This window comes from Lygodium microphyllum, chromosome 28, assembly GCF_053477565.2.
Source record: "Lygodium microphyllum isolate KBCC chromosome 28, Lygodium_microphyllum_v1.1.10, whole genome shotgun sequence".
Classification (NCBI taxonomy): Eukaryota; Viridiplantae; Streptophyta; class Polypodiopsida; order Schizaeales; family Lygodiaceae; genus Lygodium; species Lygodium microphyllum.
This window is the reverse complement of record NC_141162.1, coordinates 64,939,181-64,965,355: the sequence shown is the minus strand read 5'-3', so window position 1 is coordinate 64,965,355 and position 26,175 is coordinate 64,939,181. Positions and strand designations below refer to the sequence as shown.

General features: G+C 42.7%; 1 protein-coding gene across 2 annotated transcripts in view; it reads left to right on the top strand.

Moving 5' to 3' along the window:
- The first annotated feature begins 1,423 nt into the window (after window positions 1-1,423).
- Window positions 1,424-26,175, top strand: part of LOC148011546 (uncharacterized) — a 93,838-nt gene continuing 69,086 nt past the window's right edge. The window contains exons 1-2 of one of the 2 annotated variants that reach the window (XM_087669930.1): window positions 1,424-2,459; window positions 3,226-3,350. In XM_087669930.1, coding sequence (XP_087526056.1) covers window positions 2,141-2,459; window positions 3,226-3,350 — 444 coding nt within the window. In that variant the 5' untranslated portion in view covers window positions 1,424-2,140. Of the gene's footprint in view, window positions 2,460-3,225; window positions 3,351-3,831; window positions 3,853-26,175 lie in introns of those variants that run through there. The other variant, XM_087669931.1, reaches the window with a different exon arrangement.

Here is a 26,175-nt window from a genome sequence, read left to right as displayed (position 1 = left end):
TTTTCACACTTTGTAATGCCTTGACTACTAGGCAAAACGATTCAAGGGTTCACAGTTCATAATGCCAAGCCAAACCATGGGAAGTTCTCACACCTTTCATGCCTCCACTCTAGTATGCAAAACCATCGGTAAGAGTGAATATTCAAAATATGATGGTATTTTGATAATGCCATATTGTTAGAATTCGTTTGAAGATGGGTAGTCTAAAATGACTACTTTGAAGCTGTGTGACTAGCACGATGGAACGAGGGACCGAATGGAATGCTTGAAGTGGAACAATGATCATGGCTTTAATGGGTATGATGAGAGCTAGAAGCAAGAACATGAGGTGGGTGCGCTCCACCGAAGGAGAAAAGCGTTGGATGTATGCAAAGGTGGTGTGGCCTGACAGTGGGGCGGAGAGAGAGAGAGAGAGAGGGGGGGAGAGGTGCACCGTGCACCCAAATAAAAGAGTTCCCACATCTGATTGTGATGGTGTAGTGGCCATGGTGTGGTCGTTGACCTCTCAAATTAGAGATCATCTTCTCGGATGGCCTCGGCCCCCAATCGTGCCTCAGAGCCTCTCTCTCTCTCTCTCTCTCACCGTCTCTCTCTTTCTCCTCCCAAAAGCTTTGGCTCATTTTTAGGGCACAGACTTTTCTCTCCCTTTCGACTCTTTCTGTCTCTGTCTCTCTCTGTCTATGTAGTGTAGCTTGTATGTGTGTGCGTGTCTCTCTCTCTCTCTCTCTCTCTCTCAATATGGGTGACACGCTTTTGTCATCCGACCCCATCTCAGATTCTTTTTGCTTAATTACTTGTCAAGGCACAAAATCAGCTTTCACAAATTTCAAAAATCTAAGTGCGATTCACATTAACTCCTCTCATATGATGATGTGCAATCATGTGAATGATGAATTCTTGACAATTGCGCATACATCTTACCCATAATATTCCGCAAGGTTGACTGTTAGAGTGGTGGGCTACTATGAGAAGGGCTGGACTTTGCATTGTCCAGAGTCCAGACTCCATATCATGGTGACCATGTCTCCCACTTGATCTGTCTGTCTCTGTCTCTCTCTCTCTGTGCTACTGTGTATCAATGTAATATTCTTGCAGTGGCTAGCACCTGTCAGCTACATGCATACACATTTTACATTCTATCTGTTCTAACTTCTTTGTGTGTGAGACTTGAGTGATAAAACCATACTCTGTTCTCTCTGTGTCTGTGATAAAAGCCCTTCAATCCCTGCCTGCCCACATCAGACGCAGATGTACCCAAATCACCGTCTATGCATTAAATGTCTACAACTACAGCATATCTGGCTCTGGTCGCCCGCACATAAAAAGAAAAGCGCAAGTCGCTCACATTAAAAAAGTAAGAAAAGAACATCGGGGGGTGATCACCCACACGGGAAAAAAGCGCACTTTTTTTAAGCTCGCCACTTGGGGATCTGTTAAAGCCTCAGTCGCCCACATGGAAAAGAGCCAGTCTGGTCTCGTATGGTGCCCACGCCTCCACCGCCCATCAGTCCTTTAATTCTTCTCGCTCCCTCCCCTGTTCCGCGCTTCACTTCTTACACACAACACTCTCCCCATTGGATTGACGCGTTATTCCTACTCATTCTCTCTCCTTTCCTTCCTCTTGACCCGGACAAGTGAAAGACTCTCTCCCCTCTTGAATCATTATTATTTTTTGGGTTTTCTTCGCCTTGAAATCCCGGGTTTTCATCCATCGATCTTTTCCTTCTGTTCTCCCCCCTCCCCAGATTTGCTCCGGATTGGACATTCCTTTGAATATCGACGGCAGTTTTGGGTTCACCTGCATCGACCATCGAAGCATTGGGCTGCAAAATTTGTCTATCAGGGAACAGAGTGGTACCAAGCACGGGCTAGCATTGTGATTTACAGGCTAATCTTGTGAACAAGCAACAAACAGAGAGGTATCACGCCGCTGTAGCATTGTGGTTTACAGGCTATCTTGTGAAACGAGTACGGAACAGAGTGGTATCCAGCAGGGCTGGCATTGTGATTTACAGGCTTTTCTTGTGAACAAGTACTAGCCCCAGATCACAGGCATGAGTCAAACACACGCCAATCTGTTCACAGAAGAGTACAGGTTTCCATAGTCTTGCATCGATCACGTCGTTGATCGCAGCAGAAGATGGATTATCGGGTGTTTCTTGTAAGGTCCCCCGGCAGTTCATTCGGAGGTCGCCCTACGAAAGGTGTTACGAGGATTCTCCGAGTTCTTGAGCATGGCATTTCGCTCTCACCTGTCCTCCCCTCGCTTAGCGGTAGCTCTGTAGAATACTCATTTGAGCGCATTTCCAATGTACTACCATCCCTGGACGATGAATTGGAGCTCAAGTTAGACGTTCTAAACAGCAGTGGTAGAAGAGATACGCTGAGGTTTAGCTGTGATTGCAGATCAGCTCTCCTCACTGCCCTTCTCAACAAATTAGACGACGCAGAGAGCTCAGGTAAGAAAGAGTCCTAAAATGCGTTTTTGCAGAAAATTTTAGGTGGTTGAAAGAGATCCCATTAATCCTCTCTGTTTTCCCCCCCCTTGGGGATGGTATTTGTGAAACCCACATATTATTGGCTGACACTCTAAAAAAAAGACGATCCCTGTCAAGTTTGGTAAATTTGTTCGTGTATATGTGTGTATGGGGGGGGGGGTGCTGCGAGCATTCTACAGGAAAACGAGGACGAACCTTTATGTTGAAAACAAAGCACTGCACCAAGTGTGCACACGTGCGCATTATGTGCATGTGTGCATGTGGTCTATGCATGCCCTTGCCTGTACTTGTTCATGTGTGCATGTGTGTGCTTCTCTCTTACTCTCATATCTCTTACACCCCCTTCCAGCTGTGCATGCACGTTTGTGCATGTCCATGCCTGCAGTTGTACAGCTGTGCATGCTTGTCTCTTTATCTCTTCCATGGCCTTCTTAGCAAAAAGAGAGATGAACACTCGTTAGCTTCTTACAAATACTATTTCAAACTTATTTCTGGATCTAGATATCTGATTGTCATTTCTTACAGGATGTAAATTAGCATGCCCTCTGTGTTTATTAAGAAACTTTCATCCCTGCAATTGTGAAAGGTTCTCTCATGTATTTTATCATTAGTTGTATACATTGAGTTTCATAACTATTAGGTGCAGAGATGGAACTTTAATAGCTATAACTGTTTGAGTTATTGTTTATTTGAGCCTGTGCATTTAAACATCCTCCTCTCTCCACAGGAATTGATTTTCCTCTCAAAAAGCATAGTCACCAGCGTGGAGGATTGGTGGATGCTGTATTACGTGTTCGCAGTGCTTCAATTGTAAAGATGGTGATAACAGGAGTTCGACAAGAGCGCCGAAAGGTTTTCACAGTACATAGATAATTCTTTTGCAGACAATCGTGTGAAACACCTGTTCTTGCAGTTTTGAGCAGATCTACCATCATTCTTTCTGCTTGATGTTGTTAATTCTTATGATTAGAGATGATGTCTGCCTAAAGGAAATGCTTAGACATGAGTCACTGTATTTATAGCTATGTAATAGCTCAAATGCAAGTTAATGTCTTAGTTTTCTTTTTGTTGGGCTAGCCACAAGGCATGCCTGGGCCTTATCTCTGCCATGAGCATGCCTAGTCTTACCATCTGTCACACCAGACATTGTAATATATTGATATGTGTTTTGCATGTAGCTTTTGGTGAGAGTACTATGTGAGAGGTTTAAGCATTGAGAAGTTAGCTTGAAAACTGAAGACTTGTTTTTGCAGTACTGTAGGGTTCTAATCTTCTGCAGTCAAAACTATATTACACCTTTTGGAGGGAGGAAGGATGGATGGTCGATGCTCTGTGACTATGCCATACCTATGAGGTCCAAAACATCATATCCATCATGGCTTGTGAAGGATATTTGCCTCAAGTAATATGAAATGAAAATGAAAATTGAAAGAAAATGCCTATGACTATCTTAGGGGAACAACAAACAATCTGCATGATACTTCAATATTAAATGAGAGTAAAGTGTCCATGACTAGGTGGCATGGTGTTTGGCATGACTATCTCAGGGTACAACAAAAAGAGATGCATGCTACCTTGGTATTAGCTAGAGTAAGGTGTCTGGGAGTAATAATGGCTTTCTTGAATCTTGCTATGGCATCTTGGTTGTGATTGAGGGCCTTGTGGACGGGGTGGCCTTTGTGCCAAATCTCCAAAGCTAGATCTAGTGTTGCCTCCATTGGCAATACTAGAAATGCTCAATGAAATGAATGATATAGGAGCATGAATGTGCACAAAGATGCCTCAAACCTTTGTGTCTCAAGGACCAGTGTAGAGGTGAGCTGAGAGTGTTGTTAGAGATGCCAAGATCAGTTCTGAGAGTGTGTTGTAATTGTGATGGATCCCAAAACACAGCCTGTAGAATGCTCAATGAAATGAATGATTTAGCAGCATGAATGTGTACAATGGTGCCTCGAACTGTTTCTCAAGGACCAGGGTAGAAGTGAGAGTGGTGTTAGAGATGCCGATATGAGTTTTGAGAGTGCATTGTAATTTTGATGGATCCCAAAACATAGCAGCAGCAGCCGAATCTGTCAAATGACCTTTAAGCAATTGTTAGTGTTGGAGGGAGTGGAATGCAGTCGACCAATTAGCAGGATCTCTCTAAGGCCCTCTGGACAGCAAAATGCTGGTGGTTCAGGGCTGAAATGCAGGTTCGATCATAGTCACCAGCTGTCGAAAATGATGTGGCAGCAGCTGATGGCTGTCCTAGACAGCAGGCGATGATGTTAGATGGCTGGGTGGCAGCTCTTGTGGGCAGCAGTGTACTTAGTAGGATGTCTTTGAGGGACTTTGGGCTGCAAAACATAGATGTAGGCTCGCAGCTCCAAGTATAGTTGATGATGAGGGAAATGACGACAACAAGCTTGCCTTTGGGTAGGTGAAGTTCAGGATGAAGGAGAGAGAGTCAATCTTCGGCAGTTGAAGATAACATGGCATAAGCTAGTGGCTGTCCTAGATAGCAGGTGATGATGTCAAATGGTTGGGCAGCAACTCTTGAAAGTATGCAGTGCTGGTGGGCATGCTGGGTGGATCTCTAGAAGGCTAGGTAGAGCAGTAGACAGTCTGGCAGCAGCAAAACTCAGCAACAAGCAGGGTTGTGAACCTCAGTCCTCCGGGCAGCCAGTGATGACCTCGTAGGTAGGACAACAGCTCTTGACATGATGGCGATGATTGTTACAACAGGTGTGGCGGCTCTTTGAAAAGGCAGGGCAGGTGGAGGAGTTTGTGGATGATGGTTGGTTGGTGTGCATGGATGATTGGCAAATGCAAGGTTGTTGGAAGAGAGATGGATATCCACAAGGTGTCCTTTTATATGGGGTTTTTTGGGCATTTGTCCTATTGTCCAAAAGCTTTTTGTTGGAATAGAAATGGATGCCCAAAACATGTCCTTTTATACGGGGCGTTTCCAAACCTCTGCCCTACTATCCAAAATAAAGCTTTTCAAATGATAATTACTTTTTGAGGTTGTTCTGAATGGTGAAAACCAGGCATAATGAACAATAATTTTGTGTGAATGCATGCCTTAATTTGGATGGCTTAGTGCCTGTTGTCAGGCCCAAGAAGGTGTAAGGCTCGTAGTTCTCATGCAGATCTCAAGAGAAGATGAGACTTGAGAGAACCCAAGAAAGGCGGAAGAGATAGTCAAATCTTAAATTACAGCATTTAAATAGAGATTTGTACGAGTATCAACTCTGATAGCTCAAGCTTGAACCAATAGTACAAAGTCTATCCAAGAAGTTGCCTAATTGTCCTATATAGGACTACCTTTCACTTACTCTTGAGTCTTGATCTTCCTCGAATAGTCTTCAACTTATCAAGCCACAAACTCTCCAGTTGGCCTCAATCTTGCTTTGTTGCTCCTTGCAATTTGGCATGAATACAAGAGAAGATGATGCGATTGCTTGATCCTCCTTGATGATCACCACCATGATCATCTTGTTGCTTTAATTGCTTTTGGCAAACGGATGTTGACACCAATCATCAGCCCGACACCTTTCGTTTGTCACTTCATTAATTGAAACAATTGACTTATGTTTTAATAACTGCCATGTCATCAACAATTAATACTCCACCCTTTGTAAAAACGACGATCATGTTAGAATATTGAGCAGCAATGGAAGCAAAGAGACATTGTTGTAATAGTTTGCAAGAACACAAAATAATAGAAAAGAAAACTGTCATGAGGACATGTATTTGTGAAACCTCACTTAAGATGTGGATTAATTTTTAATCACATGATTAAGTAAATGTTACACATGTGAGGTGCAACGGGGGTTAAAGTAAATTTATGAGCTCGAGACTCAAGGAAATCATGGGATGTCAAAGGCAAAAGTTGCTATAAGTTATGCCGCACAGGTACTTGGTGGTATCTGGTGCTAGTTGTTGGCCTAGGTCGTTCATTTGGCCATAAGTGTCAGTTGGCGACATTAGAGAAGTGGCGTTTACCTAACACTCATTTGATGGTCAAAGATGGCGTAGAGACACTCGGGAATGGAAGTTGCCTAGCCAATTTAATTAGTGATCAGTTAGATTATTTTTTAGGGCATCAAAATAATTATTAAATTAATTTTTAATATTTAAAGACTGAAAATTAATATTTAATTATGGCTAATGCCGGAAAAACCATTTGGGAAGGCTGCCACTTGTCAAAAATGCCCATGCAAGACTGAAAAATGTCTTTAGAGACTGGAGAGGCATTTTTAGTGTATTCAGCCTGCAAGAGAGAGGGAGGAGATGCTACTGGTTTGATTTGTAGCCATTGGAGGATCTTCTGAGGCAGCTAGGGGTAGGAGAAGATCAAACAATAGCAGGTGACAGCATCTACAGGCTGTTGAGACAGGGCAGCTGCAACAAATGGCTGATTTTCTTCAGTTCTTTGCAATACATCTGATCAAGATGCAGCCACATTTGTTTGGCCCTGCTCAGATGCTTGATGTGAGCAATGACAATAGGTGTACATGATAGGATGAGAAAAGAGCAAATGCGAACATTCAGCTTGTCTTGGTGGGAATTCTCCTCTCCAACTACAATTTCCTAGTTTGAGAAAGGGTTGAAGACTCCTTGACCATCGCACGGTCAATGGCTTTGGTCTTGGGCTTCGTTAGATCACACGACTCCAAGATAGCCTCCATCAGCACTTGCTAGACATAGTTTTCTCAATTGAGTTTCTGATCTTGGGGAAGAGGCGATAAAATTGGGACCTTGTATTCTATAAGGGCATGGAACTCCATGCAAGCGTGAGAAGGCATCTTGTTTGCCTTTGAATAAGTTTCTGTGTGTAGGGCAGCCACCCTTTGGCTTGGAAAAGCCAGCCATATGAGATTTCCTCACAGAAGAACTTTATCGCTAGAGGCGATAAAAACTCATATTTGCTTGGAAAGGCTCAAGATGTAGCTTCTTCACACTTTGTTAGTTTTTCTTGCACAAACGAATAGCTAATAAGCCTCTTAATGTGTAGCCCTCTTGCTTGCACCTATATGCTAGAAATGCCACCTGTGTCCCTGCAAATCCTCCTCTTCAAGTCTGTCCATACTTGATCGGACCCTAACCTGCTCTCATACCATGTTAGAGTGCTACATTGTGGAAGTGTGTGCTTGAATTGACTGAATGTGTTGAACATGAGAGAGAGAGAGAGAGAGAGAGAGAGAGAGAGAGAGAGAGTTGATGATGGTGACCTGATGGGGCCCTTCCTCTGCAGTGCGGTGATTGGTGTCCTTGTGTCCTGTCCATACTTGAGGACCCTAACCTGCTCTCATACCATGTTAGAGTGGTGCATTGTGTAAGTGTGTGCTTGAATTGACTGAATGTGTTGAACATGAGAGAGAGAGAGAGAGAGAGAGAGAGAGAGAGAGAGAGAGAGAGAGAGAGAGATTCCGCCTTTAATGTTCACCGGCATATTGCGCGGCTTAAAGGTCTCTTGTATTGGCAGATAGATCTTCTCCGGCACTCTGACATGCTCCCTCGGGAGGACTTACGTCCCTGGCATATGGCAATTTCCTCTGTGTCTTTGCCATGACTTTGTAACTCTTTGGTTCTTTGGTTCTTGTAGAGAGTTAGTGTGTACACATGATGGGGTAGAGCCATCGTGTATCTTGTAATCATGCAAACTTGTACCTTTTTTCGTAATTAATACAATTACCTTTTACGAAAAAAAAGAGAGAGAGAGAGAGCTGATGATGGCGACTTGATGGGGCCCTTCCTCTGCAGTGCAGTAACTGTTGTTCTCGTGTCTTGCTTGCATAGGAGTCTGTGTGCTCAAGGAGTCATCTTGGTGCAACCAGGCCTACGTCTGCACTTCAGATAGGCGCACAAGGAACTGTGTAGACTGACCAATGAGCAGAGCTAAGAAAATAGCAAGCAAACGACCGACGAGCAGCAGTCAGTTGTTCTGTGTGCAGCATGCCCTGTTTTTGCAGGGGCTGTGGCAGTCACAGATCAAGAGTGACAGGGCCTGAGGAGGGTCGCGCACAGTCTTCCTTCCTCCTTTGAGTCTTGCAGGGGGTCACGCCTGCCCTGCCTGTAAAACGTGACCTGCCCCTGCAGTCTCTGAATATACTGGTCGATCTGCTAATTGTCCTCCTTCCTTCCTGTGGCGTCTGACTGAATGACATAGAGAGTGAGAAGGTGAGAGATCGAGTTGGCCTCTGGTTTGCCAATCTGCAATAGGTGACAGTCTGCTTGCGTGCAGAACAGATTGTTCACAGTTACTGCACCTGTGCAGAGAGTTTTCACGTAGGTCTTGAAGGAGTCAGTTCCAGCTCAGATCTGGTTGGACTTAGTCAGTTAGGGTTCAGAAAGACGTTTGTGATCAGCATCTAGTTCTGCTATGGTGAATCTGCAGGTATCAAATGGTATCGATATGGCCTTCCTCGATCAAGATATAGGGCAAGGGAATGACCAAGATCTGGAGGGTTCGGATGGTGATTCATCGGCTGAAGACCCCGGGCCGTTGATGGATGGGGATGAGATAAACGTCGTAGGATGTTGGTTGAAGAACCAGCCATAAGCCCCCCAAATTTGCTTTAGCCAGAGGTCCATGTTTCTTGCTTACAGACTGAAGGGTCTCTTCAGTTCATGGTCACTGCCAATCATCTTATGTTGGATTATGTCCATGCTAATGAGGGTAAAGGTAACTCTTTACCGGACGGGGATCATGTAGTTGCAGTCATGGGAACTGACTGGTCTTACAACAGATTGCTACTTTCCATGAGAGGGCAGCCATCTTTTACTTTATAGGAAGGACTCCCTTGATCACCATAATTCGTGCTTGGCTGCAGTCCATGCTAGTTAGTATTGAACAGTGCCATGATGATGCTTTAGGTCATATGTAGGCCCCTCTTGTTGAAGAGATTTATGGTGGACCAAGGGGGTTCTTTGAGGTTCTTTTTCATTCCTCGGAAGTGTGGCTCTCATTATGCAACGCATTCCTTTGTTTATGGATGGGCAGCTAGTTCATATGGTCCCTTGGAGGCCTATGGCTGAGTTTCAGGAGGTGCTGAGGCATGCATATCCAATTTGGGTGGAGGTGGTTGATTTTCCTTCACATCTTTGGAGACTCCTCCCTCTGGTATTGAGAACCCTTGGTAAGGTTTTGGTGGAACCTCGACTGGCTTCTCGCAATAGGAATAGGGCATGTATGCTTTGGGATATAAGGAAACCTTGCCCAAACAAAATTTGGTTGTGGAAACTTGTGTTAGCTGAAAATTGGGATGTTTTTTGTGCTGTGGAGCATAAATAGCACGCTTTGGCTGGATCCTCTTATGTTTACAAGGATTATGCAATCTTTTTTAGTGGTCGAGCTCCACATAAATCTGGAGTTATGTTGGCTGTCAAATCTTCCTTGCAACCATCGTTGGTTTCTCAGGACCCTCGCGGCTGATTTTTGATTTTGGAAATACTTTATGAGGGAGAGGTTTTGTGGCTAGTGGGCGTGTATGCTCCTTCTACTGCAAGGGAACATCGTTAGCTTTGGGATGACTTGCACTACCTTGCCATGGCTTATCAAGGCTTTGCCATGGGTGATTTTAATGCATGTGTATCTAGGGATCAGGCGACTTCCCCGCATTTAGTCATGGATGGTCCTGAGCGATTGGCTTGGGATGCTCTAGTAGCTGTGTCTTTGAAATAGGACATGTGGTCCTAGATGTATCCATCACAACGAGGATATACTTATCGTTCTTTTCAGCATCCAAATACTCGGGTCAGACTGGATAGGATCTACATTTGCCAGAGTGATTCTTTTCTTCCTGCAGTCATTGATATGTGGGTGGAAAGACATCATGTCTTGTTAGATCATTACCCTTTGGTCTTGGAAATGAGCCGCAGACATATTCATAAGGCTCTCCTTGCTTGTTTGCCTCTTCGTTTTAACTAATCTTTTCTGCAACAAAACCAGTTTTCGGATGGTGTTCAGCAACTGATCGCTTCTTTTAGCTTGAGGGTCCTATTTGGAGGGATGAATGCATGGGCTGTTTTTAGGAAAAATGCCTGAGCGTTTTCCAGACAATATGGTACTTAGCATGCTTCCTCTTTACGAGCTGAATTGCAGCATGCTCAATCTTTATTGGCTCATTCATTGTTTCTATGCTAGTTAGGAGATTCCAATGATGACTTGCTCACATGCATTGAATGATTGAAAGGTAGGGTTCAATCTCTTCAGGAAGAGGAATATGCAAAATACAAATTGCTGGCCAGAGCTGAAGCTTTACACGACAATAATTGTCAATCCCATTAATTTTTTGATCGTCTGCACCAGATATATGCCCGGGAAAATATATTGTGTTTAATGGATAGGCAAGGTGTTAAGGTGAGTGATTTTGCTTCCATCGTTCGAACGAGTGTTGACTTTTATAGATCCTTATTGGGTCCGCAAGAGATTCTTTTCGATGCTATTCACTCTGCTCGCCGATATATTTGTGAGTTGGTTAGTAATCAGGTCAAATCTGAATGGGTGGATTTAATGGAGGCTGATATTTCAGAAGATGAAGTGGAAGAAGTGCTGTCCCATTTGCCTCGAAGGAAAAGTCCTGGCTAGGATGGGCTGCCTAATGAGCTGTTTTCAGCCCATGTGGAGCAACTTAAGGACCCATTAACTCACGTGTGTCAGTAAGTGTGGAATTCTAGTATGATGCCTTCAGACTGGAAGATTACTGTCATTAGGTTGTTGCCTAAGGTTTCTTCTCTAACCTCTTTGAAACAATGGAGACCCATTTCTATTATGGTCTCTTTATATAAAATCTTCTCCAAAATCATTGCCAATACATTGTAGAAGGTATTTCTGCACCTGGTTCATCCACGTCAATATAGTTTCATTAAAGGTTGGAATATAATGCACAACATTTTGAATGTTCAACTGGGAATTGACTATGCCAAAGCTTCAGGTCAACAGGTTGTTATGCTTCAGCTTGATATTGAGAAGGCATTTGAGAATGTTAGCTGGTCTTTTTTGTGACAATTAATGTTTACAATGGGATTCGGTCCTCGCATGATTTCCTTGGTAAATACCATTATTTAGGGTGCTGTGGCTTGTATTGCACTTAATGGAGGGATCACAAAGGAAATTGCCTTATCTTGGTCTCTTCGGCAAGGTTGCCCTCTAAGCCCTTTGTTGTTTGCTTTAGTCACTCACTCCATGCTCTCATTGTTGGATAAGTTGGCTGATCAAAGTGAGATAGTTGGCTTGTCTCTTCCTTGTGGTACCCAACTTGTGGGTCAATCTTTGGCAGACAATTCTTTTATGTTCCTCAAGGCTGATCGCACTAATGTTAATCAAGCAATGGTGGCATGGAATCTTTTTTCTTTGGCATTGGGTCTTCATATTAATACTCAGAAATCTACTCTACTCTCCCGCACGGAGAATGATCATGCCTTGTTGGTTTGGATGGGCTCTCGGATTCATGATAGGTTCATGTACTCGAAATCCCAAGGCTGGCCTCTACATGCCAGACTTGAAATCCCAAGGCTCTCGGATTCATGATAGGTTCATGTACTCAAAATCCCAAGGCTGGCCTCTACATGTCAGACATGCTCAGTGCATTATGATTAGTATGATTTCTTTTTTTCTGCCATTGCTGCCTTGAACTAAGAAGTCCCTTTTGAAATTGGTTCAACCTATTAGATTCATGTTGTGGAAAAAGAAAGGTAATCGTTTGGGATAGGTGTGGATTTCGTGGTAGCATGTGACTACTCCGAAAAGGATGGGGGGTGCAGCTTTGTTGGATGTTAACTTGCATATGGTTGCTTTGAGGTTAACCGTTTTGCGAGCCCTATGTGTACAAAGTCATCCTTGGTCAAATATTGCCAAATTTTTCATAGAAAAGAATGGCATATCTCATGGTAGCAGGGTTATTCATGCTTCCTGGTAGCATGTGCTTAATTCCATGAGGCCTATTAAGGTCTCCCAGTCTTTTCTCCTTTCTCATTTGATTGCATCCTGGCAGAGATGCTATGTTTTGCAGTTTGGCGACCTCCTAATATTCATAAGGAGGAGAATTCGCTGCAAGGAGAAATACTGGTCTCCTCCAAGTTGTTGGACTAGCCGGATAAAGATTTGCAGAGAGACAAGTTTAATCGGATGACTCGTTTGGGGTTGCAGATAGCCCTTGATGGTGTTATTCCTAGGCAGCCCCGCTTTATTCTTTTAGGTGTATTCGTTAGTACTCCCGGTGCCTCACGGATATAGTGACATTTGGTTATCCATATAGGATAGACTTCGGAGGTTCACTCCTTTGCTTGCGTTACAACCATTGCATCCATGGCGTGATTGGATGCTTGTGCTTCTTGATGATTTCGAGAAGAGGTCAGCTAATTAGATATATCATCAGATGGTGGAGGCCAAGAAATGGGCCACTGGGAAGGTTAATAAATTATGGCATATTTGGGATAGTAAAAAGAAATGGTAGGAAGGATTTATCCAGCTTTGGAAGTTTAAGGTTCCGTATCAGGGTAAAGTGTTCACGTGGAGGTTGCTTATTGGGGGTCTTTCAACTGGGGATGTGTTGCGTGCCCGAAAGATTTCTGCTAGTCGTTGTGTATTCTGCACTACATGTGATGAGACATTGCTTCATCTCTTTGTGTCTTGCCTTGTTGCTCGACAGATTTGGAGTTTTATTTCCCGCGTGTGGTCCTCGGCGACTCAACACCGGAAACTTGCTTGTTCATGGATTATGGGAAACATGCCCTCTATGTCTTCTTTGCATTCAGATTATTTATGCCTTTTCCATTTCCTTAGATGGACAGCCCTGTGGCCTATTTGGCATACTCGGAATGCCTTTATTTTTGATTTAGTATCGGGCATCCATGGTCATGTGGCCCGTATTCGTGGTTTAATGCTATGGCTGATCTCTTCTATGATGTCAGCTGACGTGGTTCTTCTTGATATTGTTGCTCCCTGGTTGGCTATTGTTCGCTCTACTCCTGCTGTCCTTTCTGTGTGATCTCTTTGTGTTACTCATGTAGAAGGTTGTTTTGATAGCTTGATGGCTTCATTGCAGTTGTTTCCTTCCTGTTTAGTTGGCTTGAAGGCCTGATGTAAATATTTCCATACATTAATGTACACTTATTCACGAAAAAGAGAGAGAGATGCTTTGCACCCCGCCTCAGGATTGCGATTCCTCGTCACTAACTTGCTAAGCCTTGTATGTCTATTGTGCCTTTCCTTGGGGTGCTTGTCTTGCTTGTGTTGGGAGCGGCCTTGTCTATGCTGGAGGCATAGGACCGTTCTTGTGGTAGGCGCTGCCTTGTATCCTGTGTGCCTGCGTGTCATCTTTGTTGCACGAATTTGTAGCACCGTGCCAGATCTTACTTCCCTTACAGTGTGCACCTCTCGTGATGCTTATGTAGCTTAAACAAGCAACCTTGCATCATGCATGGTATAGTTTGGTTTGTCTTGAAGGCCGTTGCCCACCTATTCCATGCCTAGTGTGCCTACTACACATAGGGGCAAGGTGGCATGATAGAGAGCAAGAGACAATGAATGAACAATCGATTGCTCTTGTTCCTTGATTGAATATGGATGACATGGATCAGGTTGTTGTAGCCTTGGATTAATACATAGACGTGAAAGAAGAGGCAATGGAAGAAGACATGGTGCCTTGTACTAATGACATGTTTCCGCTTCCCCCTAATGTTCAGTCATCTGTCATACGCAGCAAGCATCTCCATGATGAATCTATTGCTGCTTTTGAGGTCCATGGTCTAGGTGATTCTTTGCCTCACTTGTATGCTCAAGTGGCTTCTACTTTGCAAGAAAGATGCTACTCCAATTTACAATGAATAGGCTAGCATCTGAATTCTTTGACAATTACACAAATTTCAGGTGCATGTACGATACCTTCTCCTATTGGCATGGGTCTAGAGGTGGCTGCCAAACCCTAATTTTTGCAGAAATTTAGGGTTTATAGTAGAAATCCTCTTGCCGTCCACCAAATATGACTGAGATTTGCTCCAAATGGCTGAGAAATATTGAGATCTTTTGAGAAAGTATTGGAGAAGGTGAGAGAAAGCCAAGATGAGAGAGATCTGATTTTCTTCGCAAGAAAACCGTGAAATTTGCATGTTGTTTGCTCCAACATGTATTTAATGTAGTCACTTATTGCTTGGCACCTTCAAAATGCTGTCACTTGATCAATAATGCTATTACTAGCCCTTGGAAAGTGTCTCCCTGCTATTCCGTGCTTGTTGAGCCAAATGGCTGTTTTTTGCAACAAAATGTTGTATAGAAAATGGACTAACAACTCCCTCTCTCCCTTCAAGACTGTAGACTAATTGAATGACCAAGACCCAGCTCCCAAAAACGTTTTCTCAGTTTGCATGGGTATTTTTGCTAAGTGGTAACCTTTTAAACCCAATTTTCACCATTATTCAACCATTTAATTAATTTTCGAAATCCTTGGGCCTTCCAAATCAAGAATTGAGTGGAGTCTTGGCAATGGAACCATGAAATCAGCCTTCCTTGTTGGTGAGGATGGTAATTCCCTGATTAAGCACTTAATTACAATAATCAACAAATAAACATAAATTAAAATGCACAATTTAACTTAATAATCTTTGACATTAGACACCTTGTTGGCCCCAAAAACGACGCCCCTTCGGATTCTTCTTTAACTTTGATTGCTAATGGAATGAGTACAAGCTGAGATTCCATAATCTTCTTTGCTGTTCCAAAAAGCCCCTTGCTGTAATAACAATCAGGAAGCAATTGGGGCCATTTGTTCCTTGACTTTTCACCTAAGACTTGCACAATTGGAACCACAAACTCGCCAAATGCTGCCCCAATTTACAATGTATGGGCTGGCATTTGAATTCCTTGACAATTACACAAATTTCATGTGCTGAATTCAGGTGGCTGTCAAATCCTAATCTTTGTGAAAATTTAGGGTTTACAATAGAAATCCTCATGTTGTCTACCAAATATGACTGGGATTTGCTCCAAATTACCGAGATATTTTGAGAAATTACTAGAGAAGGTGAGAGAGAAATCCGATTTTCTTTGCAAGAAAACTTTGAAATTTGCTTGTTGTCTGCTCCAACCTATATTTAATGTAGTCACCTATTGCTAGACATGTCCAAAATGCTATCACCTGATTAGCAATGTTGTTACCAATCCTTGGAAGGTGTCTCCTTGCTGTCCCTTGCTTGTTGAGGCCCCCAGATGACTGTCTTTTGCAGCAAATTGCTGTTCTTTGATAGAAAAATGGACCAACAGCTCCTCCTTCTCTCCTAGGCTATAAAACTAACCGAATGATTGAGACCTAGCCCCCAAAAACGTTTTCTCAATTTGCATGGGCATTTTTGCCAAGTGGCAATCTTCTAAACCCATTTTTCAGCATTATTCAACCATTTAATTAATTTTCAAAATTAAATCATCTTGAAAATTAATTTCAGCCTTTTTAACCTTGCCCAAAATTAAATGTGCCCATCCATAATTAAATTGTCTTAGGCCATTTGGAACTTAGAGTGGTCCCCAACCTCTATTGAGCCTCAGAGTAGCATTAACGAATTAATTAATGCTAATTCCTAGTGTCACCATTGACACTTAACAAGTGTGCTAGGGTTAAAACTGACACTATGATTGATTCCTCAAGCCTAGTTGGAATAACTTATCACAACTTTTGCTTTTGACACCCAATGCATCATGGGGGTCCTTGGCCTGTTACCATGAAATAATTGCCATGTGTATCATATGTGCTAAACAACCTTACACATTTGATTAATAACTTAGTTAAATGTTATCGGCAAGATTAAAGCATCTTAAAATTTGAAGTCCTTGCGACACTACAACTCAATTAAAATACCTTGGCATCTCTTCGGTTGGTATCTTGGCCATCTTAAGCTTTTTTACATAAACAAGGAGAAATTTGGTAAAATATTTCATTTGTCGAATTTCTTAACTTTTACTATGTCCTTCTTTAAAGCATTAGTCACAACTTCTTCTTGTTTGAACATCTCATAAGTTCTCATGAAATTCATGAAGTCTTTGGGTTTAACAACATCATCATCTGCATGAATATGATCTCCCATTTTATCAAGTTCAGGTGTGGCCTTTCACGTTGGGTTCACCAAATGTTGAGGGGATATGTGTCAAGCCACAAACCATAGGGTTTTAGGAAAAGAATCAAGAGAGATTGAAGATTGAAAGATTTCAATAGACTTTGTGTATTACTCTTGAATGAATCTGTACAACTATAGCCACACCCTCGGGTTACACATTGTGTCTAAGTCAATTGCTCAGACTAAAATCTTTCAAGATGATAGCTTGGACACTCTATGTAACTCAAAAGAGTTCTACTATAGTAGTACAATAAGAAAGAATGCCCCTTTGATAAAGTGTCCACCAATAGTAGGCAAGTAGATGCCTTAAGTAAGAAACCTTGTAAGCAATGGAATATGATCAAAACCCTGGGGACAACCATCCTGTCCCAAGCTTGGTTGCAAAATGTTTTTTCTCAAACTTTCTTATCCAAACTCTAAATATGGATGTTTGGGTACTCGAATTGAATGGAACAGACCACCTCTGCAAGCCAAATGTAGATATAATTGTGAAAATCCACTCAAAATAGCCAAAAATGCCACTTTTAGTAAAACACTGTTTTTTTTTTTGGGGTATTTTTAGGTCACGACACCTTGTAGCCCTTAAGATAACTCCTTGTATGTGTTTTGATCTATCCAAGGTTCTCATTAAGTTAATAGAACTTTTTAATAATGAAGACTTAGACTATTGTGATAAACTAGTTTTGATCCTAGAAAAACCTGTCTCAAGATCACGAGTATCCCATAAACATAGATTTGGAGTACTTAAATAAAAGTCTTTTCCATTGTTGGTTCGTGTGGATTCTATGAGGTTGTGCTCCTTTCAACTTTGGCATGGGATTTTCTCCTCAATAAGCAACCCATTTTCTTGTGAGCTAGTATCTAGGTTCTACTCTCCAGCCTATAGACGTGCCTTCTTTCTCCTGAGTTGAATATCACAGACCCAATCTTTTTGTGGTATTGGGAGACTTCTTTGAAGATATAGTATTGGAGGCATTGGCAGCAAAGGCCCAAGCTCATGCAACGAAATCTCATCAAAACTCTTGATTCCTTTTGAAGCGGCCCATCTAGCTCAGGTGTGTCTCTTGCACTTTTGTTCTTTCATATTTGCTGAATCTATTGCATTTGGTCTAGGGTGGCCTCTTTTTTCTCCTAATTAATACAATCACCTATTACACACACACACACACACACACACACACACACACAGAGAGAGAGAGAGAGAGAGAGAGAGAGAGAGAGGCGGAATCGTGATGTTGGTCGCCTGCTCGTCGTCTGCTCCTGACGCCTCGTTTGCCCGTCGCCTACTCGTCTGCAGTCTCGCCTGCACGTCGCCTGCCCGTCTGCCGTCCCGCCTACTCCTGACGTCCCTCGCCTACCCGTCGCCTGCTTGTGACGCCCTTCGCCTGTCACGTCGCCTGCCCCGTCGCCTGCCTCGCCGCCTGCACTGTCGCCGGTCTCTGAAGCTCTGCGCCTGCGTTTCGCCTGCGCTTCGTCCTTTCGCCCTGTGCGTTAGGGTTTCGGCTGCCGCCTGGCCCCTGCCTTGCGACTCTGACTGTCCCTCTCTCTCATCGCCTGCCCGCCCTGTGCTCCACCCTCCTGCCCCTGCACTGTTAGGGTTGTGCCCTGCCGTGCGCCCTCCTGGGACATGTCGCGACTGTGGAGGACAAGGTTGCGTTTCCCGCTATCCACCGTGCGTCAGTCCTCCTTCGAGATCAGATCGTGATACATGATGGCTGGTTTGGATCTGGATTTCATAGACCAAACGGTGGCAGCACTTGGCCCGGATTCTGATACTGAGGAACCTGAGGATATGGTTCCGTGCACCGAAGAGATGCCCCCTGGTCCTGACATCCAGCCTGCGGGAAAACGTATCAAGCATACTTCGGAAGAGATAGGTGTTCATCAGGATCGTTCCTATGCTCAGGTTGCTTCGGATTCTGTGGACTCTCAGGATGTTGACTGAGAGCATTTGTTGGAATTTGCCAACACTCTGCTTGGCGATTATGTTCAACATAATCAGGAAGTCTTTTCTGACTCTGCACCTGACGATGTTCTGGAAGTCACCGTGGACCCAAAAACTGTCCTATGCTCCTTTTCGGTGTTTTATGATCGTGCTGTGATACTCTTCTTCACTGGTCGAATCCCGCTGCTTTCCCGTATCCGCCAGTGGCTGCACAGTCTGCTGCAAGGGGAATGTGTTGAAGAGATTTTTGTTGGGTCCCGAGGTTTTTTTGAGGTCCTGTTGAAATCTGAGACGCACCGTGCTGCTCTCCTGTCTAAACTGCCTTTGTTTTTTGATCGCCAGTTGGTTCATGTGGTTCCATGGCGCCCAATGGCAGATTTTCAGCGTCTGCTGCAACGTGAATGCCCTGTGTGGGTAGAAGTGGAAAATTGTCCGGCTGTTTATTGGCCACTATTGAAGGATGCTATGGCTGCTGTGGGCACTGTTCTGGTCCCTCCCAATCTCAGGGCTGTGAATCGCAACCGCTTGTGTATGTTATGGGACACTGCAAGGAAAAGGCCTGCTTGGTTACGCCTCAATTGCTCTGGCATGCATCCGTTACACTTTCGTTTGAAAAAGAGAGAGATCTTCAGTAGCAACATCTTGTTCAACATGCTAATATCTTGATTAGAGACAATTTATTTTCTTGACATGGGGCGTGTTGAGCTAAAATTGCATTAACTTCTTTAAAATCATCCCAAAACATTATTAATTAATGAGTTTTACCAAACTCTATTAAAAGAAATGTGATCCTAGAGAGTGTATGTATCCCATATGTAAACCTTAATTTGGGAGGACACAAACTTTCTATAAATAAATAGGCTACCCTTCATTCCACCAATCTTGTTTTTGTAGCTTACAAGTGTTGAAGCTTTGCTGTCCACACCTCGTTCGTGGAGGATATTGTCAACAAATATGTCAGTTCATGGTTGAGTTTGTGCATATGATTCATTGGGCCAGGGCACCCGTTTATTTCTTAGATTATCTAGGCATTTAATTTTGCTTGATTTGATGTGTATTGGTATTTGTTGCAGCCAGTCGGCCAACTTGTCATATTTTTGGGCATTCTTTTGCCCTATATTAGTCAGGCACTCCTCCTCCACAATTATCATTCATCTATCACCACGTCGAGCAGACTTGGTGGAGAGAGGAACTGGTGCTAGTGCCTTCACAATCAGTGACTCACATTGATTTGTATTGTTTCATGTCTTGGTATTGGATTGCATTTCCTGAGCATTCTTCTGAGTTCTCTTCTTTTGCAGTGTTCTTCTTTTCTCTCTGTCTTGTGTTCAACAGTCTATTTCAGCATATGTATATGCTTCAATTGTTGCATCCACTTTTAATAGATATCTCAGGGAGCTGTTAGTCATCGTCATCCATCATTTGGCGCTTGCTGTTTAGCCATCACTTGCTATTCTTCATGTGCGAGCCTACCCATACCAGCTAGGAGTTGTCGCCCATTGTTGGTGGCTGCATACCAGCATGCGTCTACACTAGCCAATTTCCACCTAGACTCATACATGACTCAAACTAATGTGTTTTGACCATTTTCTGTCATATGATCCCTCTATAGGTGTGTTTTGCTGCCATGTCATCATTTGGGACTGTATTTGCTGTTTTTAGCCTCCTTTATGCCCGTTTGACATTGATCTAGCGTGATACTGCTGCATTTCCTGTTGCCAGACACCTTTAGAGGTTGCCTTGCTGTGATTTAGGATTTGTTAGAGTATGACACACTCTCCAACTCATTATCTTGACCTCGGTCCTTGAGAGACCAGAGTTCAAGGTTCGGTATTCATCATTGCATAGTGTGTTTACTGTGTCGAGTATCGTATTCTATTGAGATCAATTCTTTTCATGATCCACTATGTTCATTGTCTCTATGTTACCCTAACCCTAATTGTGTTCTATTATCGGTTTGTGCTTTGTCGTACAATTGTATTTGACTTTCTATATTAAGGCATTTCTTTACATGGTATTAGAGCTAGGTACTCTTTGAAGAAACCTTGGCCTTGTATTTGAAAGCTCTTCTCAAAAGTAAGAACAATAGAAGGAAAGATGACTTCGAACACAATACCACCACTTTAGTCTTCCAAATGGAGCATATTGAGAAATGAGCAGAAGTTGGTCTCTCAACTTGCTCGTAAAGTTCTGGCATGGGAGGAGAGACATTGGACTACCATGGAGTCCAAAGACCTTGTGAGATTACTAAGGTTGAGTACGACTTTATTTTGATGCATAGAGCTCAACAAAAGACTAAAGGTAAGCTTGGATTTTTCCCTTTAGATTTGGTATACTGGTCTACTGAGTATGTAATGGAATCTCCACTAAGGACTGGCCATCCCCATGTGGAAATTGGCACAAAGTACACCTCTTCCTTCATATCTCTTTTCTACCTCTCAATCTATTGAAATTGATTCCTCTTTCGAACATGGTATGGGAGATACTCTTGATGAAGGACATCTCCATAGTATCTTTTGGTTTATGAGTCCTGAAGAAGACATATACTTTTGCATGAACTAGTGACAAGACAAGAAAAAGATGAAAGAATATATTGTAAGTGTTCCTTCATAATGTTTTCCTTCAAATTCATTTACTGTTTCACAAGATCAATTTGAATTGGTGCTTCTTCATCTCATTTTAACACATTCACCACTACTTTCACACCACAATTCTCATTTCTACCCATTGCACTCTCTTCTTCCGTTGCATCTCCATTTCCATCATTTAGTTCTTCATTTCAGCCACTACATATCCATTCCACACTACATTCAGGGGTTCCCAAAACATAGGTATATCCTTTAGGACCTCTTCCTTTCCACATTTGGGTGGTGCAAATGCACATTTGACAGAGGCTAGACCTCCATTACACATAGTTTTGGGATATCCCTTGCATGCACATTTGGGGGAGGCTAGACCTCTTCCTTTCCACATTTGGGTTGTGTGAATGCACATTTGGGGAAAACTAGACCTCCATTGCACACAATTTGGGGATATCCCCCATAGGGGACACCCTCTCAAGCATTTCGGAGTGTGGATCACCTAGTGAGATCACATGTTGCGGAAAATGCAAATTTAGCTCAAAACCCAAAACATGCTTAATCAATGAATATTAGCAAACTTTATTTGAAAAAATGCGATCCTAGAGAGTTTTTATGTTCCACATGTAAACCCTAATTTGCGAGGATTCAAGATCCCAACTTTCTTTAAATAGACATACTGCCCTCCATTTAGCCAATCTCGTTTTTGTAGTTTGCAAGTGTTGAAGCTCTACTATCCACACCCTGTTCATGTAGGATATCTGAGTTGGGGCTGTTGGTCATTATCATCCATCACTGGCATGTGCTGTTCAGCCATCACTTGCTATTCCTCGCATTCCAGCTTGCCCACACTAGCCAAGAGCTGTTGCCTACTATTGGCGGCTGCATACCAGCTTGTGTATGTCACTAGTGCTGGATGGCCTGGACAACAACAAAATGCAGGTTGCTAGGGTGTAGTAAAGTGGTAGAAGGTTGCAAAAGGTAATAATGATGATGCTAAATGAGTGGATGCTATACAAACCAAGTCGTTTGTGTGTAAGATATGATCCATGAATTGAGATGTCCTCTAGGATGGCTGTGGATAGAAGTGGATAGATAGAGTGCAGCGGCTAATTGGTTGGAGGGTGGGGAGTGAGGATGCACAATCACAAGACTTCTGTTTACAGAGAATTGGGGGTGCATTTTTCCTACTATAAAAGATAAGCCATTCATTTTTGATGATTTTGCATTAATTGCTTTTGGGGTCGTTTTAAGGAGAGTTAATTAGAGGTTAATGCACCATATTCATGACTAAGAGTGAAACTTGTTTACCTATCAAGACCATAGAGATAATAGATATATTCTTTCAAAGCCTTATTTGTAGATCTTACTTTTAAAGCCTTATTTAAAGGTCTTTACTTTTCTTTTCGATGGCGATTGATGATACGAAGAGGGGAAAATCAATATCCTCCATAAACAAAATTAGTGTTAGGCAAGGCTAGGATGAAGACGCATAGTTGCGGTAACAGTTGTTATCTATACTTGCCATAGTAGACTGCCACAATGATGATGTGTTGTGAAAATGGTGGATCCACGTCAACCACACCTTTGATGAGGTAAAAGGAGGGAGACATGTTCACATAGTGCAAGGAGTTTCATCCTTGGATGGGCACATGCTGTGTAATTCGACTTGTTCAAGCGAGTCTTATAACTAGACACATTCTTGGCCGTAGTGGATGAATCGGGAGAAGAGTGAGATATTGAGTAATTGGGTGGATATGGGTAGGCAAATGGTTGGTCCGATGCCACATGCAATGCAAAGATTTTGGGCATTGGCATGTACTCAAATTGTATGGCCACTTGGGTGATATTTGGGGCTTGATACATGTGGGATGGAAATCCTCATGTTTGAGCTCCCAAAGGTGCTTGTGGAACAAACACACAGACTGATAAAGAAACATAGTTAGTGTTAACAGTCTAGTTAGGTCATGTGTGTGTTTGGGCTATGCTTGACATTACTGGGTATTTTAGGCATTTTATGGTGGTCATCTTTGTGATTATTTAGGCATTTATTGCTGGCCGACCAACTGCCATATTTGGCATATTTTGGGCCTATTTCCTCTCATTCAATCATCATTCTTCGTGGTCTTCCTATTGGAGAGAGGAGCCAGTACCGGTGCCCACGCAGCCAGTGACTCACTGCTGTACATGTTATTCTCGTGTTTGGTATATGGATTCCATTTCCCGAGCACATCTTCGAGTTCTCTTCCTTTGCAGTGTTCTTTTGTTCTTTTGTCTTGTGTTCAACAGTTTGTTGCACCACTTTTGACATGGCATCAAATTGCAGGATCTCGGTTGTTGCTGCGATTTTTTCTCCTGAATACAGGTCTTTTTTCCCCCTTTTGATGATTAGGCCTGCGTTTTTCAAACCAGGAACTTGCGTTTTCAGCCTGCGCCTCGATTCCAGCCTGTAATCGTCAGTTTGCTGCATTTAATGCTCCACTAGCTTGCGCTTTTGGCTTTTTGCCCCTAAACCGTGGCTGGGCAATTGTTTGTACAGACCATTTTTACTGTTTTTGGCAAGTTTTGACTGGTTTTTCTTCATTTTGCAGCAGTTGGTCTTTGTTTTTGATGAGATTTTTGGTTACATTGCATGTGAACTCTCATTTTGTGAAGCCTTTGTTATTGGTTTGGGTGTATTCCCTCTTCATATATCCTCTAACTTCTATCTTCTCTTCTCCTCCTCTCTAGATGTCTCCTTTGTGCACTTTTAGAGATGATAAGTTACATGGATCTAACTATCTTACATGGAGTGTTGTGATGAAAGCTTAGTTTGTGTAGAAGCGGATTTGGTACATTGTATGTGGAACTATTCCTCGGCCTTAGCGTCCTTTTCCTCTTCTTAAAGATTTTGATGAGGAGAACCATGAGTGTGACATTAATGTGACATTAAACTGATATTTAATGTAACATTAAGGTCACAAACATTGAATGTGACATTAAAGTGACATTTAATGTGACATTAAGGTGAATCAAGGGAAACACGCACGAGGATGACCGTCCGGGCTCTTGGGCGCCCGAACGGGGTTAAGGGGTGCCTAGTAATTAAGAGAGTCCAAGAATAGTAGGACTCACCAAGGTTTGACGGCTGGCAATCGGATCACGATGGTCTGGCCAGCAACATACTAGGCAAGGCTGGGAGAAAAAAAGAATCACTCGTGCTCACAGATTAGGACTGTTTTTCTTCTGGTTTTCGTCGTCATCTTTCATTGGTATCAGAGCCGACATGTAGTGTCGTGTGGATTTGTGGATTTCTTCATCGATGGTCTCGTGGTTTGTTTCAGTCGACGAGTTGCCCGCCTGCCATTCACTAATCAAGCTGAGGCTCGCCCGCCAGCGTTTCAGTCGACGAGTTGCCGGCCAGGATGCCAGTCGCGTGAGGCTCACCCGCCATTCATAAATCGACGAAAACCATTTCGAAGAAGTTATATGTGGTGTGCCACGTCACGTAAGTGACATTTTGTGAAACGACTGGCATGAGGCGAAAAGGGGATTCGTCTCTGGTCAACGCCTGCAGAACGAACCAGCGTGAGACAAAAAAGACTCCGTTTCTGGTCAACGAAAGGCGAGGCGTCAGCTGCGTCAGCCGTGAGGCGAGATATGAAGAAGCTACGCGGCGAAACATAAAGACGACTGTTGTAGTTGTGAGGATAAGTACCAGCATTTGAATCGCCACCGACGAATTGAAATCAGTCAGATTTATCACACATATAAAAGACATATTGGTGGTCCAAGTGACTGGTCTAGTCCGGAAAATAAGGATTGTTCCTCACTCTTCGGTCTTACTAATAAATCCAACAGCAGCTACCTTGCCATTAAAACCAGGGAAGTACTTTATTTTGTATGTAAATTTCTTATCTTTGCTTTCCAATTCCAGTGTATTAATGGCAGAAAAAGAGAAAGAGAGAGTAATGGAAGGTTCTAGTTCTGGGGACTACCCTATGGTAGATCCCCAGGAACCAGACATGCAAGAAGAACAGTGGGAAGAATTTTTTGCTACACGAGAGCAATTTGATGATCTTACTGCTCGTGTGCAAGCTCAAGGGGTTCAAATGGAATTTTTAACCCAAACATTACTGAAATAAAATCTCAATTAACTTTATTGTTAGAAAGAGATAAAAATAAGATAGAAACCTCCCATCTGCATCGAAAGATTTAGATGTGACTATGGGAGATCCTAAGGAATCCCAACCCTACCATAAATTGAGGGATAATCCAGTTCTAAAGGTTATGAAACCACCTAAATTTCACGGGGAGGAAAAAGATAGGAATAAAGACACAATCTTTAATTTCCTCCAAAAATGGGAAGATTTACATAAACTAAAAAATACCCCACCACATCTCCAAGCACTGGAGGCTAGTTTAACTTTGGGATCCAAAGCATATAAGTGGTGGCGAACTTTAAAGGAGGCAAATAAAATACCTGAAACTTTGGCTCAATTTGAATCCATCTTTTTGAAAGAATTCCTTCCTGAAAATGAAATGGAAAGAAATTGGGAAGATTGGGATTATGTCAGACAAAAGGGAAGACCCCTGCTGACATATTTGAAGGAATATCGTGAGATAATCCTCAAATTGGAAGGAATAGATGAATTCCAAAAAACAAGAGGATTCATTAGGGGACTAGACAAAGCCTGTAAAAAGGAGTTCACCTAAGACGCTGGAAAAGGCAATTAAATTTGCATTAATTCATGAAGATAGTATGCGTCCAGGTACACTCACTAGTCTCACTGATACGGAGCCCAAGTCTAAGGAATTGGAAACCTCAAAATTTGTGGGCAAATTTAAAAGGAAAATGCCATTCTTTAAGGGTAAAAAACAACCTTTTGAAAAGAAACCATATGTGAGGCCAAAGTTAAGTCCTGATGACTTTGATAAGGCCAAAAAAGAAAAATTGTGTTTCAATTGCCTATCCCCTAACCATGCTGCTTGGAATTGCCCTCAAAAGAAAAAGGGGGAAGATAAAGGAAAGGATAAGGACAAGGGCAAGGGAAAAGAAAAACAAATTCATGTAGTGCAGACC